The sequence below is a fragment of the Heptranchias perlo genome, chromosome 4, assembly GCF_035084215.1.
Source record: "Heptranchias perlo isolate sHepPer1 chromosome 4, sHepPer1.hap1, whole genome shotgun sequence".
In the NCBI taxonomy this organism is placed as follows: Eukaryota; Metazoa; Chordata; class Chondrichthyes; order Hexanchiformes; family Hexanchidae; genus Heptranchias; species Heptranchias perlo.
Genome location: NC_090328.1, coordinates 127409342 through 127426277, shown reverse-complemented (window position 1 = coordinate 127426277; position 16936 = coordinate 127409342). Strand labels below are relative to the sequence as shown.

At 42.4% G+C, this 16936-nt stretch overlaps 1 protein-coding gene across 1 annotated transcript in view; it reads left to right on the top strand.

Annotated features, from left to right (window-relative positions):
- Positions 1-16936, top strand: part of dnah6 (dynein, axonemal, heavy chain 6) — a 475651-nt gene that overhangs the window by 71068 nt on the left and 387647 nt on the right. Inside the window, exons 16-18 of the mRNA XM_067983622.1 lie at positions 2970-3098; positions 9212-9325; positions 13082-13225. Coding sequence (XP_067839723.1) covers positions 2970-3098; positions 9212-9325; positions 13082-13225 — 387 coding nt within the window. The remainder of the gene's footprint in view (positions 1-2969; positions 3099-9211; positions 9326-13081; positions 13226-16936) is intronic.

Here is a 16936-nt window from a genome sequence, read left to right as displayed (position 1 = left end):
GACCTACAAATGTGGAAGACTGTGCTGATTCATTCTGTCCCCTCAATCCACATTACTGTCCTGATAGGAAGGTGTCCCTTAGCCCCAAAGACAGCAGCCTTCCTTTCCTGCACCTCCTGCAACAGCACTTCTAGGGCAGCATCTTCAAATGGTACAGTCCTGTTCCTCACTTGTCTCCTCTTCATGATGGCAAGAAGAATTTTCAAATGTGCATTCACAGAATGCAGCTCCCTTTAAATCGTAGCAGCAAGTTTATAAGACCAAGTTTTTAAGTTTTCTTTTACTTAATGCAGCTCCCCTTTAATTGGTAGCAGCAGTTATCCTGTTCCCACACTCGGAGAGCTCCTTGTACCTGGCCCAATTTGTGCACGGAGCTCACAGGAAGGATTGCAACAAGCTGACATTCAGAAATCTGTGGTAGATGCAGGCTCAGCATTTGTGTTAATGAGGCAGGAGGGACATTCACAGCTTCCCGCTTCATTTTGCTGCAGTCATAACTATTTGACCGATGAAAACTGCATAGACCTGTAGCTGGGATCCCTGCAGATCGGAGGACTTTTAAAAAATGTATTCGTTCACGGGATGTGGACGTCGCTGGCAAGGCCAGCATTTATTGCCCATCCCTAATTTCCTTTGAGAAGGTGGTGGTGAGCCGCCTTCTTGAACCGCTGCAGTCCGTGTGGTGAAGGTTCTCCCACAGTGCTGTTAGGTAGGGAGTTCCAGGATTTTGACCCAGTGACGATGAAGGAACGGCGATATATTTCCAAGTCTGGATGGTGTGTGACTTGGAGGGGAACGTGAAGGTAGTGGTGTTCCTATATGCCTGCTGCCCTTGTCCTTCTAGGTGGTAGAGGTCAAGGGTTTGGGAGATGCTGTCGAAGAAGCCTTGGCGAGTTGCTGAAGTGCATCCTGTGGATGGTACACACTGCAGTCACGGTGTGCTGGTGGTGAAGGGAGTGAATGTTTAGGGTGGTGGATGGGGTGCCAATCAAGCGGGCTGCTTTGTCCTGGATGGTGTTGAGCTTCTTGAGTGTTGTTGGAGCTGCACTCATCCAAGCAAGTGGAGAGTATTCCATCACACTCCTGACTTGTGCCTTGTAGATGGTGGAATGTCAGACTGGAGAGGCCTAATAGGACTGCAGTTGTGCTGAGATTTCCTCCCCCCATTTTCAAGTGCAAGAGGATGCTCGTGGACCATGCAGATGACCCAAGACAATGAAATTGCGGGAGCCGCTTCGTCACAGATGTGGCACACTTCAGTGCACAGTGCCTGTCAAGCATCCATTAGGTGCCCACGTAGGACCATTTATCGTATTGTGTTTTGGCTTCCCTCTGTTCAAATTTTTGGGTTGCCTTTATGTTGAACAATGCATTTCATCAGATTGTGTCTTCGGTGGAAGGATGCAGTTTTCTTCCTGGATTTCGTGCCCACAGAATGGTGTTGGGTTATCTCAAATCCTGATTTTCTGTTTCCAATACTTTTATAAAAGAAACAGTAGCAAGGAATGATTTAGTTCCTTCAGACAACTCATTTTTTATTTTACCACCATCCTGAATTTTCTGAGCTTATTGACGGAATAGACACTGATTCCAACCTTCTGACAGATACAGGGAAGCAGAGCCAGGCTTTGCTTGTACCTCTCTGAAAGATGTTTTGATTAGTTACTCTATCCTCAGGAACATTGGTGCCGACAGAGACTGTGTTATTTATAAAAATAGCTTGTGGCATCGGGTATCCCAGTCTGCAACCTTACATGCCCTCAAGTGCTTCCCAGCCCACCTGCTCACCTGCCTGCTCACCCTGAACGGTACATGTCCTGTCTTGCCCGCTTGTTCTGAGTGCCCCCTGGCATGCCTTCTTGCTGCCTGCTGATTCCAAATGGTTCCCAGCCCACCTGCTCTCTTGCCTGTCCAGAGTTCTGACCGGCGCACCTGCTTGCATCCCAACATGACTGTTTACTCACCCGGCCAGCTCAAGTGCTTCCCGAGCAGAGGAGGACACAGAGTAAAACAGAAATGAAGGAGATTAAGAAACAAGGGCAAGTGTAGAAAGAGAGAGGAGAGACTTTTTTGCAGACTTACCAATATCGGTATCCTTGGCTGCAAGGATACGAGACACTGAGGGTTTTTTGGTGGGGGTCAGCTTCAAAGATCTGGAGAACTAATGAACCAGATGGCCTTTGATGGTATTTGTTGTCACGGATGGACATGTTGCTTGACCACGTTTTACTCCTTCTATCCCCTGGCACCTCTGGCCTATTCTCCATCTAAAATCATTTTCACAATCTATTTAGTTGTGCCTTCTCTGTGCTGCATCTTGTCCATGGCCCAACGCTTCTGTTTCTTGCCATTGTCAGCCCTCCGCACTCGTGAGTACTGCCAGACCTCAGCCCCCAAAGCCCTTCCAAGTCCCAGACTGCAGAGTCACCAAGTGTTGTCAGATGTCAGTGTTTCCATACCCCATCCCGCACGATTAGTCCCCAGGCCAGCCCACCCGCCCCACTCCCTCCCAGAATATGGCCCATTTTGACTACTCCCTCCCATACCCTTCTCCCAACTCCTTGCTTCCTCCTTCACTGGCTGTGAAGCACTTTGCTACATTCTGAGGTCGTGAAAGGAATTATTATAAATGCAAATTATTTCTTCTCTTTTGAGTTCATTTTGCTCTAGCCTCATCTGCACCTTCTCTCTCAAATGTCGATTATGTATGCACTCCTTCACCCTAGATTATTCTCTGCACTTCCTAGCAACTGAGTTGTTGGCAGAGGCCTGGGATTATGTCACTGTCATCTGGGGAAGAGAAATTAAATAAAATGAAGCAATAGAAAAAAATGTAATGATAACAGATCTTTAAGGCAGGAATACATGTACCACCATTCATCTTATTTAATGAATGGAATTCCTTTTAGTAGTTATAGATAATGCACATAATTTTATTGATCTATTTTCATTGTCATTATGTTTGATAGGATCCTCAGCTTCTAGATATCAATTCTGACAAACTAAAAGTGAAAACCACGCTGGAAGACATGCAGACTGTGATGGATGGACTACACAAACGTGCATTTGAGTATAAATCTTATCAGAAAAACTTCAAGGTAATTGGCTTTAGCTGTATTTCAGTGATTTCACGTAGATTTTCAGTAATTGCAAGAGATGAAAAGCTATAGTTATGAGGAGAGACTTGAGACATTAGGACTATTTCCATTGGCGCACAGAAGGCTGAGATTTTTAAAATTATGAAATGATTAAATGTTTTGATTCATTGAATAGGAAAAGACTATTTCATCTGGCTGGGCAGTCAGTAACGAGGGACTATCAATTTAAAAGTACAACTAAAAGAACGAAGATACAGGTTACGAGAAATTTCTTTACATAGAGAATTGTTGGAGCAGGGAGTAGTTGAGTCAGAAACCATTGCATCTTTTAAGAGAAAATTGGATAATTATTTGAAGCAGAGAATAATAGGGTTATGGGGGTGGAGGGGTGGTGGTGGTGGGTGGAGAGCGGGGTAGAAGAATTACTTTTGGATTGTTCTAGCAATTGAGCCAGCACAAACATGATGGCTAAATAGCATCCTCCTGTGATGTAAATTTATATTGTTCTCTAGGTCTTTTTAGTCTGATATTAGAGCAGTGGAGCGCATCTTATGTAGAAGTGAACTGTTGCCACAAGGATAACAGAAGTAAGCAAGTATGTATAGTGTTCAAAACTGAAAGCCAATTCTGAGTATCAAAGGGCCATAATGCTCCAATTCTAACCCCAAAATTTCAATCAATGTTTGTTTTGTTGCACCTTTGTGTTTTGATTTTTTAAAGTCTTTTCAATCCATTTAGCGCTCATGTCGGTGGCACCTTGTTTTTGTTCAATTAGTAGGCAGTATTAAGTTCTATTAAATACTGGGAACAAGATGCTGGCCTTAATGGGTTAAATGCATGTTTCTTGCTAAATTATGTCAGAGATATTTGCCTTCACTGAGCGTTGCCAGCAGAGGGACGTCAGCAGGCAGCAGCTTTCACTGAGTGATGCCAGTGGACAATAGTATTCACTGAATGACATCAGTGGGCAATAGCCTTCATCGAATGATGTTCCTGGGCAATAGCCTTTACTGAATTACATCTGTAGGCAATAGTTTTCATTGAACGATATCAGTAGGCAGTAGTCTTCACTGAGCAGTTATTATTTGTGAATGCACAAGTGGTACAATAAAGATTGGAAAGTAATTCAGAATACATACTATAAAGTAGGGAGATAAACTATACGTCAAAAGTGTCAAAGGGCTTAAGTAGGCATCATACATGCTTTAGCCATGCAATAGGCATGGATGTTAGGGAACTTGGGGAAATAAATAGTGATGTCTTGAGGAGTGTACATATTACAGAGAGGGAGGTGCTGGAAGTCTTAACGCGCATCAAGGTAGATAAATCTCCGGGACCTGATGAAATGTATCCCAGGACGTTATGGGAGGTTAGGGAGGAAATTGCGGGTCCCCTTGCAGAGATATTTGAATCATCGACAGCTACAGGTGAGGTGCCTGAAGATTGGAGGGTAGCAAATGTTGTGCCTTTGTTTAAGATGGGCGGCAGGGAATAGCCTGACATCTGTAGTGGGTAAGTTGTTAGAGGGTATTCTGAGAGACAGGATCTGCAGGCATTTGGAGAGGCAGGGACTGATCAGGAACAGTCAGCATGGTTTTGTGAGAGGAAAATCACGTCTCACGAATTTGATTAAGTTTTTTGAAGGGGTAACCAAGAAGATAGATGAGGGCTGTGCAGTAGACGTGGTCTACATGAACTTTAGCAAAGCCTTTGACAAGGTACCGCATGGTAGGTTGTTACATAAGGTTAAATCTCACGGGATCCAAGGTGAGGTAGCCAATTGGATACAGAATTGGATTGACGACAGAAGACAGAGGGTGGTTGTAGAGGGTTGTTTTTCAAACTGGAGGCCTGTGACCAGCGGTGTGCCTCAGGGATCGGTGCTGGGTCCGCTGTTATTTGTTATTTATATTAATGATTTGGATGAGAATTTAGGAGGCATGGTTAGTAAGTTTGCAGATGACACCAAGATTGGTGGCATTGTGGACAGTGAAGAAAGTTATCTAGGATTGCAACGGGATCTTGATAAATTGGGCCAGTGGGCCGATGAATGGCAGATGGAGTTTAATTTAGATAAATGTGAGGTGATGCATTTTGGTAGATCGAATCTGGCCAGGACCTACTCCGTTAATGGTAGGGCGTTGGGGAGAGTTATAGAACAAAGAGATCTAGGAGTACAGGTTCATAGCTTCTTGAAAGTGGAGTCACAGGTGGAAAGGGTGGTGAAGAAGGTATTCAGCATGCTTGGTTTCATGGTTCAGAACATTGAATTCAGGAGTTGGGATGTCTTGTTGAAGTTGTACAAGACATTAGTTCGGCCACACTTGGAATACTGTGTACAGTTCTGGTCACCCTATTATAGAAAGGATATTATTAAACTAGAAAGAGTGCAGAAAAGATTTACTAGGATGCTACCGGAACTTGATGGTTTGACTTATAGGGAGAGGCTGGATAGACTGAGACTTTTTTCCCTGGAGAGTAGGAGGTTAAGGGGTGATCTTATAGAAGTCTATAAAATAATGAGGGGCATAGATAAGGTAGATAGTCAAAATCTTTTCCCAAAGGTAGGGGAGTCTATAACGAGGGGGCATAGATTTAAGGTGAGAGGGGAGAGATACAAAAGGGTCCAGAGGGGCAATTTTTTCACTCAAAGGGTGGTGAGTGTCTGGAACGAGCTGCCAGAGGCAGTAGTAGAGGCGGGTACAATTTTGTCTTTTAAAAAGCATTTGGACCGTTACATGGGTAAGATGGGTATAGAGGGATATGGGCCAAGTGCAGGCAATTGGGACTAGTTTAGTGGTAATCTGGGCGACATGGACATGTTGGGCCGAAGGGCCTGTTTCCATGTTGTAAACTTCTATGATTCTATGATTCTAATAACCTTGGGGGGTCAGCATTTTGGAATCGGGAAAGTCCTTTTGGTAGACTTGGTAGACTAGCATGAATTGTGCAGCCATTCAGTAGATGTAAACAATGAGGAGAATAGTAACAGACTTCAGCAGGACATAGACAGACTGGTGAAATGGGCAGACACATGGCAGATGAAATTTAACACAGAGAAGTGTGAAGTGACACCTTTTGGTAGGAAGAATGAGGAGAGGCAATGCAAACTATAATTTTAAAGGGGTGCAGCAACAGAGAGACCTGTGGGGTGTATGTACACAAATCTTTGAAGGTGGCAGGACAAGTTGCTGTTAAAAAAGCATATGGGATCCTGGGCTTTATTAATAGGGGCATAGAGTACAAAAGCAAGGAAGTTGTGCTAAACCTTTATAAAACACTGGTTCGGCCTCATCTGGAGTATTGTGTTCAATTCTGGGCAACATACTTTAGGAAGGATGTCAAGGCCTTAGAGTGAGTGCAGAAGAGATTTACTAGAATGGTACCAGGGATGAGGGACTTCAATTATGTGGCGAGACTGGAGAAGCTGGGGTTGTTCTCCTTAGAGCAGAGGAGATTTGATAGAGGTGTTCGTGAAGGGTTTTGATAGAGTAAATAAGGAGAAACTGTTTCCAGCGGCAGAAGGGTCGGTAACCAGAGGACACAGATTTAAGGTGATTGGCAAGAGAACTAGAGGCGACATGAGAAAAAAAATTATGCAGCGAGTTGTTGTGATCTGCAATGCACAGTCTGAAAGGGTGATGGAAGCAGATTCAGTAGTAACTTGCAAAAGAGAATTGGATAAATACTTAAAGGGAAAACATTTTCAGGGCTATGGGAAAGAGCAGAGAAGTTTGACTAATTAGATAGCTCTACCAAAGAGCAGGCACAGGCACGATGGGCTGAATGGCCTCCTTCTGTGTTGTATCATTGTATGATTCTATGTATGGCATCCTCAACTGTACTGCAGCTATACAGAGGGCTGTTCCTGAGTCCCCAGGTGTGGTCATTTGCAGCACTGTTAGACTTATAGCATTTGAGGGTTATGACCCCTTCTACAGTCTTAAGTGATTTTGATTCAAGACCTTCAGTGACACACTCTACAACATAAAGCTCCTTCATCAGCATTATTCAGTTGATGAAAACAGATCATACATTAGTGATCTGGGAAATACCAATGGTCCTAACCTGGTCTTAGCTGTCAGCTTCTCTCTTCCCGGGGGCACACTCGATTAAAATACTCGCCCTTTCGCTTTTTATGCTTTAAAACCACAAGCGTACGTGACTACCGATTTCCTGTTACCGGTTAACTTGGTACATTTGCACATAATATTATGTCAAGAAGAGAAAGACCAGGAACTAATCGACAATTACATCTATCACAGCATTTAGCAGAGGTTACTGGTACCCATTTTTTTGGTTTTGTGGTTAGCTTGCCCAAGCCATAAGCAGGACCATGAAGTTATTATTGTATTCATATCCAGACATTGTGGTTTTACCTTGTCTGGCTCGTTACTGTTTTGTTTACTGTAGAATTTCCGAGAATTTCTAACAGTTACTATTAGCCCTTAAAGTTTTGCTGTCCTTCAAAACACCTTACATCCCCACATCTAAAACGGTTGAGCAGGTATGGCATGACAGCTCGCAGCCAGGCAGTCTGTCATCAGGCTGCGTGATGATGAAGGAATTTCTTGTAGAAGGAGCAGCTCGTCCCCATTCGGTTCGCAATAACAAGGCAGTGTCCACTGTCTTCGATAAGCTGGGCTTAAATCTCCACTTTTTGCAAGAGTCACTGATGGCTGCCATATCTTGGTTTAAGTTGTCCTCAATCTTTTTGAAGTTTTTTGAAGCCAGGCAGGTGTCATCTGCGTATTTGAATGGCCTGCAGATTGTTAGATTCAGATCATTTGTAAATATGTTAAAAAGAGTTGGAACAGGAGCAGATTCCAGGGGGAATCGTTCTTCCGGATCCTTCATGCGCTCGACTTATGACCTAGCACCTGGAATTGTCTGTCTCAAAACGTCATCTCCATAGCTATAACGATCCGGTGTCATAACATCTTTGATACCTTGACCAGTAGGTCAGTATGGTGCTATAAAATCAAGAAACACAGCCTGTATTCTTCTTCTGTTGGAGCAATGTCAGCTGTTAACAACCTTCACTGAGCAATATCATCTGGCAATAGCTTTCACTGAATGCCACTGGTGGGCAGTCGCCTTCACTGAGTGATATTTATGGACAATAGCTTCACTGAGCAAAATTTGTTAGTGGTAGCCTTCACTGAGCAATACGAGCAGACAGTAGCATCAGTAAGAAACACTAATAGGCAATAGAATAGAGGCTTTAGGCTGCTGATGCCACAAGCATAGGTTATGTCTGTATAAAGCCGTGAAACAAAAACTATTTTCAAAACAAATTAGGTCAAAAGATATATGAGACGTATAATGAGAGAAATAATGAGACAGATCCATATTGCAGATTTATTTGTGCGTTATTGATAAATTATATGCAAGGTCACACTGGGGTAGAAATTTACCTTGCTGCCCGGGCTTAAAACTGATGTTGCGGATTAGCTGCCTGTGATGGAAACTGCCTGATTTTCAATGGAAATGAAAATTGGGTGGTTTCTATAGTGGGCAGCAGATCCGCGACACCAATTTTACATCCAGGCGGCAACTTGAAAATCTACCCCAATTTTTGGGGTATATGGAAATAAAAAGGGAGAGATTTAAACTGGGCTACCGATCCACTATCACCCGTTTTACACTAATGCACTAAGTCAAAATTACTCTTATTGTGTTGATAGTGCTTCAAAAACATCAGAAATATACTTAATATTTGTATTTTTGGTTAAGAAAACTCCATTATCTATTATCCTAAACCATGAACTATTAGAACTAATTTTCTTGTGATGAGATGATTTATATCACAATGGTCCAAGACTTTAATAAATAGAAATGTTTAATAGCTTTGCAGTGAATTATGTGACAAATGTTACACAGCAGAATGATTAGCACACTACCGCTGAAGCAGTCCAGTAATCACTGTTGTTTCATTGTTACTGTTAGTCGCAATGATATTACGAGACAGCGAGGTTTGAAGAAAAACACAATGCATCTGTAAATTTCGTTTACTTAGGACATATCATTTTATGGTATCCTTTATGTGGCAACAGCAGTAATTTATATTTTTGTTTTATCTGTCTAACTTGTGACATTTTTTTTGAGCCTAGGTTGAGATATCTAAATTTGATTTGCTGGAGGAGGTGCATGCTGATCTAAAACTGAAACAGCTCCTTTGGAATTCTCTTAATGACTGGGATCTCCGTGTGGATGAATGGCTGCAGGTAGTTAAGTTATTCTTAGTTATTAAATGCAGCTAATTCAATTATTGCTATGCAGAAGGTACACAGGCAATCTGTTTAAAGTAGGGATTACTGAACTTCTCGATCAGGAACAAGTAAGTTGTGTAGCTCCTGCTCACCAAATGTGTATTATATCAAATAGCTTTTGTTGACAATTCTGTTTGAGAAGGTACCTTGCAGGTTTTGGTGAAATGCACAATTACAAAAATGGAAATCAACTGCATATCAGATCATGTTACCGTTTAAATATGAAACCCCACTGAGGTCCTGTGTGTTATGTTTATATTATGGGGCCAATTTTCTGAGGATGCACCACAGGTGGAGAGCATAGCCCATCAGCTACATATATTGGAAAATCATGGGCGCACTGCCCTGGATTCTTTGTCTATTGAAATGAATGGATGGAAAATTGCGGTCAATGTGCTCGCAATTTCTCACTAGGCAAGGTATATAGTGCATACTCAGAAAATCGTTCCCTATTTATGATTGATTCCACTTTTTTTAGTTTAAACATTTGTTTAGATAAAGAACAATTTTTTTTAAATGGAGGCCATGCTTCTCAGATAACTCAGTTGACAAGTACCTGTCTTCCCAAGCAGCGGAAGAGGCACTAGAGTTGGCCTCAGTGTCCCTGGTGGGAGGGGGGAGAGGAAAATAGGTCAGAATTTCCACTGCTGGTTACTATTCAACATTCCTGCTGGAAAATGCTTCTGAGTCATCATCAATAAGCACAGGATTATCTATGACTGTGACTCTCCTGATGATTGCATGACTTGTTTTACTATCGAGACTCACTCATGAAGAGTAGCCCTTGGTTCAGGTAGTTTACATTTTTTTTGGTTAATGTTTTTATTTGTTTAAGTTACTTTGAATGTAAGATTGTTGTGTTTATGTAATTATTTTAAGTTTAGCTATTTTGGTGAAATTTGAACTGAAAAACTCAACATAATGTGTATAAAGCATGTTATATAATACATCTCACGATGTCTGAAAATAAGTGAGTGAAAAAATATTATTGCACTGCTTATCTGAGGCAATACCTGTAAGTAATATACTTTTACTCTTCGAATCCTTAATCAAAAGATCGCAAGGGGGTTTGTTCCAAAGTATAATGGCTTTATTAAGAAGTTATAACAAGTAACAAAAGAAGTTAAAATACAAGAGTACAATCAAACGGACTAGTAAGATGAATACAACCTGACAAAGTTGATCACTGTCCCTAGACATCGAAGTGCACTTTCAAAGATCTTGATGAATTGAGCAGTCCAGCTGGAACAAACCACCTTGCGACCTTTTGATTAAGGACTCGAACAGTGAAAGTATATTAGCTAAAATACCCTTTGTCTTTTATTACTGTATTTATCTTATTTTAAACAGGGAGCATGACTTTACAGCACTTCGGTTTTATTTGAAGTGGCTTCATCCCCAGAGAATTTTGTCTGATGTCAAAATCTTGTTAGCAGGGATTCAAATTAAAAGTCTTGGGCAAAAATATGAATACATTTTTTCAGTGTTGGCTTGTTGCCTTACTGCTATCTGTCAGCAATATCTCTTGGTTTCATTTCCTACCCAAAGTCTCAATTTTTGATATATTTACACACACGCATTCACACATATATTTACAATACTAATGAGCGACAAATATAAACTTATTCAGAAAGCTTATTGATTTCCCACAGTTGACACATGGGCATGATTTTAGCTGGAAGCCGGAAACCCAGCCTGTCTTTAGATATTCATGTGGGGAACCCAGAAGCCAAATGAGGCAATCGCATTTTGCGATTGCAACTCAATTGAAGGTAAGTATTTGTGCTTCCGGGTTTCCCACGTGCCAGGCAGCCAGATTGACAGGAGTCGCGAATCGGAGAGAGGGGAGGGAGGGAGTGAGAGATTGTGGGCCCTGGAAGAATCGGAGGGGTTGGGAGAGCTGGGAGGATGTGGATTGGATGGGCCTTGGAGAAGATTGGGGGGCGGGTCCAGCATCAGGGTGGGTCCAGCATTGGGTGGGGGGAGGTAGCGGTGGGACGGGGGGGGAATCAGCCGATCGAGGGGTCATGTTGTGCCAGGTGAGCATGTTGGGCTTGGAAGAAGCACTCCTGCTCCTCCTGGCCCGCAAGCAGTGCAGTAAAGGCACTCACCTCATGGATCCGGCCCTTCCTGCCTGTTTTCACTTGACGTGAATCGGAAGCGATGGGAAACCTGAACAGTTAAGGTTAAAGTTGTTTTACTTTTGTAAAACACAAAAAATTAAGTACCTCAACTATCGCAATGAGGTACATTGCTCCTTTAAGTATTGGCCCGCCGGCTTTAAATGGGGGCGGGACTTCCGGGTGCCTGTTGCGCGTGCGCGCATCCAAACACGCCTGGGTTAAACCCAGGAATGAAAAAGAGGAAAGTAAAAAATGAGATTGAGGTTGCGCAACATGTTACCTCTTTGAGTTTAGGGTCACAATTGTGGAAGCAGAACTCGTTTCTCTTAATTTCCTATTTGACCATCCCCCCACCTCCAAAAGCAGAGGAATCTGGTGAATCCATTATTTGGAAAACTATAACCACAAGTGATGATGATGATGAATTATACCTATCCAGAGTATCGGGCACAGCAAGTAGGAACCAACTTCAGGAACTTAAGACAAGTGGGAGTGACGTTAACCCTATCCACCCAGCAGAAACCAGGCACGGAGGCAGTTAAAAGGTCCTGGGTTACTTACCTGCCCTGAAGCTGCCAGGATCTCACCATCCATGATTTTAACCTAATGTCCTGTGTAGGCGGCAAGGACACCCACCCAAAGCAGGCGGGGTTTTTCTTTACATATGCATGTGGGTCCTGATGATGCCATCGAGACCCGACTGCAATTTTAAATCAAGCCTTTGTGGGGCCGGGAGGAACAGGAGTGCTCCTCAGGGCCCCACAGGGAAAGCTTAGGAATCCCCTGTTCTGAACTCTTCCCCACCCCCCTCCTCCCGCACCGAACGTGAGCCCTGTGAGATGCCCCCGAAACAAAATCCTGCTACTTACTTTGTGTTGGCAGGCAGCCTCTGGGCCGTGCAATTTTTCTGCTGGAATGGCAGGAAATCGGCTGCTGGTATTTAAATAAGACCTGACCGTTAAAATCGAGTGGGTCTCATTGTGCCGTGGGCAGGCGAGAAATCAACTTTCCAGCACGGTTTCCCTCCAGAAACCCGCTGGCAGTTAAAATCCAGGCCACTGATAGATGTCAGTGTACCTGGCATTGAAATGTATGATTTGATATCATAAATTTATGTTGAAATGTTAATCATTTTAAAAAAAAACCTGATGCAGAGTTTCAGTAATTCGATTATATTTTGAAATATTTCAATATATGCTACCAAGGGATGGAAATGTTTGTTGAGGTCACAGAGTGTAGATATCTGCTGCAGTATCCTAATGGGGCCCAATTTTTAATAGGGAGTTTTTTCGGAGGGTTAAACAGCACCAGAGCACCGCTTTTAATGCTATCTGTCCATCATTTCAACAGCATCAACCTGTCAATGTGAATTGTAAATTTCTAAATTTTTTTTTTAAACAGGAGGCAAAAGTTGGATAATTTTGAAATATCCGATTTCCAAGTATGCTGATGTTTGTCAATGTCCACGTTTATGTAAAGAGCCCAGTTGTTGAAAAATTAATGTGGTTTGATTCCCACAAATTAATTGGTTGACCCAGAAAATAAAACAATGCTTAAATTTTGTTTGTCTATCCTTTTTTCCCCACAGCTTAAATTTGAAACCATTGATGCAGAAGAATTGAATGCGGAAGTAGCAAAGTACAGCAAATTTGTGAATCAACTAGAAAAAGGCCTCCCACCAAATACAGTGGTAGCTAAACTGAAAGATAATGTAGAACAGATGAAACAAAAGGTAATATGTTTTTCCACCCCCAAATTTATGGAAAGTTAGGTAATGAAAGTTTATTGTGCACTTTAGCATACCATGGTTCTTTCAGCCTGAAGTGGAATCTTGGCCTTGATTTCCTCTGCTATCCCGCCTGCTTTCTGATGGGATAGCAGCAGAAAAGGGCGGAAAATCAGGCGGTGAGGCTTACTGCCCAAGCACAATTTTCCTCCCTCACCCCTGCTGGAAAGGCTGCCAGCTGCCTCTTGCCTGCATACAGTGTGTAAATGCAGGTGAGGCAGGCTCAAGTTCATACCGCCGCTGTCTCCACCATCCCCAGTGACCACCAGGAGAATGCTGGCAGTAGACCCTGGACTAGTGGCAGTAAGTTGCCAAAGTCCTTCAGTGAACTGAGAGAGCCTAGTAGTGGCCTCCTTTTCCTCTATAACTGCCCAAAAGACATACCTATTTAGACCCCAGTCTTGGCTGAAGCTTAAAAATAACTATTAGCTTTCTCTCCTGTGCCCTTCTGTCCCCTTTAACTGGCTGGCCATCTCTTTGGGTGCTGCAATGGCAGTCCCATTGCTGCACTGCCTGGAGGCTCGTCTCCTGCAGCAGCGAGCTCCTTCTTGGTAATGGGGTTCTGGCTGGAAGCCTACCCGGCATATGAGATAACCCCGACTCAAAAAAATGGATTGTGGATTTGACAAAGTCACAGTGGCAAGTGGAAGTCCTGCTGCAAAGAAGGGAATCCAGCCCCTTTTGTTTGTTCCAAGTTTTGTGGTGATTCTCAACACCCTGTACTCAAATTTGAGATCTTTTATTTTTAGAACTCTGCCCAAACATTCAGTAATTTGAACGCTGCAGCGCACATCAGTTGGATAATTGTCCTGTTTGTTCAGATGTTGGTTTCTTTTGGCTCTCTGGGAAGATTTTTTTTTTGGTGCAGCGTGATTAGGAGGGGTAACCAGTGAGAAAGAAAAAATTTGCTGAATGCCCTCAGTGCCATAGATACTGTTTGACCTTATTTGCCACTTGCCCTTGGACAAAATTTAAAAAAAAAAATTGTGCCTCTGTAACTGTCTTTCTGTTTCTTCTCCACTCTAATTCTTTCTGTCTTCCTCTGTTTTTCTGTTTGTTTTTCACTTTTTGCTTCTTTTTTTACTTCCTCTCTATTCTTTGATACTTTAATTGCCATCTCTATGTCTCTTTGTTTGTCTCTGACTGTTTTTCTCATTCTCTTTTCCTCTTTCTGTTGAGTTTCTCCTCCCATTGTTTCTTCTCTCTTCAGCATGTTTCCCACCCTCTCTGCCTTTCGCATATATACCCTTCCTGAGCTACTTGAAGTGTATCTTTTACCTTTTTCAAAAAGCTTTTTGCACGTTACAACATGGAACCTAGGCTTGGTGCATCTCTGTTGTGGGATGAATGGTGTCACTGTCACTGTCACAGAGTATAGGAGAGAAGGAAGGTAGGGTCTGTGACTAGCAACGAGTTCAGAATCTGGGGTTGGGGCTGCAGCTGTGAGGGAGCAAGGAGACTGGCACTAAGAGGAAACAGGAAGGCTGGGCCTGGCACTGGTAAAAGTGAGCTGATTTCTTTACTTCTGCTAAACTAAAAAAAAATCCCCAATTATTTAATTTCACCTCACACTTCTCCGGTCGGATGCTTGGGCGCCAAGGCAGGTAGGCTGAGAGGCAAGGCTAGGAGTCTTGAGCTGAGTTGGGGCAACATGGGAACAAGGTCACCTCGGCCAAGGGAGCCATATCTGAAGAAGAGTGGGCTCAGGTAGCTCCTGAGATTGAACAAAATGGTAGCCAACTGGCTCTTGTTACAAGTTACCCAAAATTAAATGGAGATGAGATATAGTGATCACATGGTTGCCCAGGTTCCATTAGCCAATCAGTTGGCTGGACGTGGGCAGAAAGTGGCACAGTGTACACATAATTTTGTAAAGTTAAATAGATATATTTTTAAATCACAGCCTTAATTGCTGGTAACGAAAATATACTTTTTGGTTTATTTTTAAATTTGGCAGTCTTCCCATTGCCCACCACCCCTCCCCCACTCCGCCACAACCAGACAATATCTCTGTCGCCTTGAAGGCTGTTATATTTAGGGTTCCCCACTGAGGTAGAAATTTAAATAGTTAATTTATTTTTGGATCAATAAGCAATTAAGTTATGTGGACTATGAGGCTAATACAAAAGTAGTAATAGTGCCTCGGCATTTGAATGAATTTGCCAAATAAGGGAGTACACCATGTTGTATAAGGGGGAGATAATTGATAAACTAGTCAGACTGAGAGAGGATAAAACCCCTGGCCCGGATGGATTGCATCCACGCATTTTGAAAGAAGCAAGGGAAGAGATAGCAGAGGCATTATTATATATTTATAAAAAATTATTATAAAAGGGAATAGTGCCAGAGGACTGGTGGACAGCTAATGTTATTCCTATATTTAAAAAGGGAGATAGAACAAGTCCAGGGAACTATAGACCAGTTAGCTTAAAGTTGGTGGTCGTAAAGATAATGGAATCCTTACTCAAAGATGTAATAGAAAAATATCTAGAAAGGAAAAATATAATGGGCTGGATTTTGCTCTGAGCAATGAATCAATGGCGCCCATCGTTCAGTAGACTTGCCCATAGACTTTTCATGGGCTTTCACATGGCAGGTTCCTCTCATGGGACCATCAATCCAGCTCGACACTGTCTCCCGGGCATCTGGGACCTGTGTGAATGGGGCAAGCAACTGTCTATCCCCTCAACCAATCAGATTGAAGCATGATTGACATAAACCATGCATGGTCAGAACCAGGAAGTGTTAGAATAGTAAATCCAATGTCTAATCAGGTACAGAAAGCAAAATAAAGAGAGCGTAAGAAATATTGAATTAAGTGGCAGAGATAAAAGAGACAGAAAAAGTAAAAAAATAAAAATTTTAATTTAAAAAAAAATGTCCAACAACAATTAAAAGTTGAAGGAATGAGACTCGACGCTTGTAAAAGTAAAATTTCAGTGCCAAAGAGGTTGATTGGCAGTCAGTAAGACTTACCACGCCATTAAAAGTTTGCTTAGACTTAAAAAAAAAACTTGAAGTACCTTTTTTGGCGAGTTACTTCGTATCCATCAGGGCAGTAGAGGAACTTCACGCTGTTGCATTTATTTTAACGGTGAGTCAGCCGGTGAGATGCCGTTCTCGCGCAGCTTGTAGAGGAACTTCCGGATTTCTGCATTTACATACACATGTACAGTCGTCGGAAGTTGCTGTACCCAATGCACTGAAATAACGGTGAGCCCTGCTACTCTTGCTGTTATTTTCTGAGTAAAATCTGCCTATTAAAGATTAGTCAGCACGGATTTCAAAAGGGAAAGTCATGCTTGACCAACCTTATTGAATTCTTTGAAGGAGTAACAGAAAGAGTAGATAAGGGTAATGTAGTAGATGTAATATATTTGGATTTTCAACCTTCGATAAGGAACAGCATAACAGACTCATGTCTAAGGTCAGAGCACGTGGAGTCAGGGGACAGAATGGTTAGCAAGCTGTCTACAAAACAGAAAACAGAGTAGGAGTTAAAGGTATTTACTCAGACTGGAGGAAGTGAAAAGTGGTGTTCAACAGGGATCAGTGCTGGGACCACTGTTGTTCACCATTTACATAAACGATTTGGACTTGGGAATCGGAAGCACAATTTCAAAATTTGCGGATGACACCAAATTGGGGAAATACTTA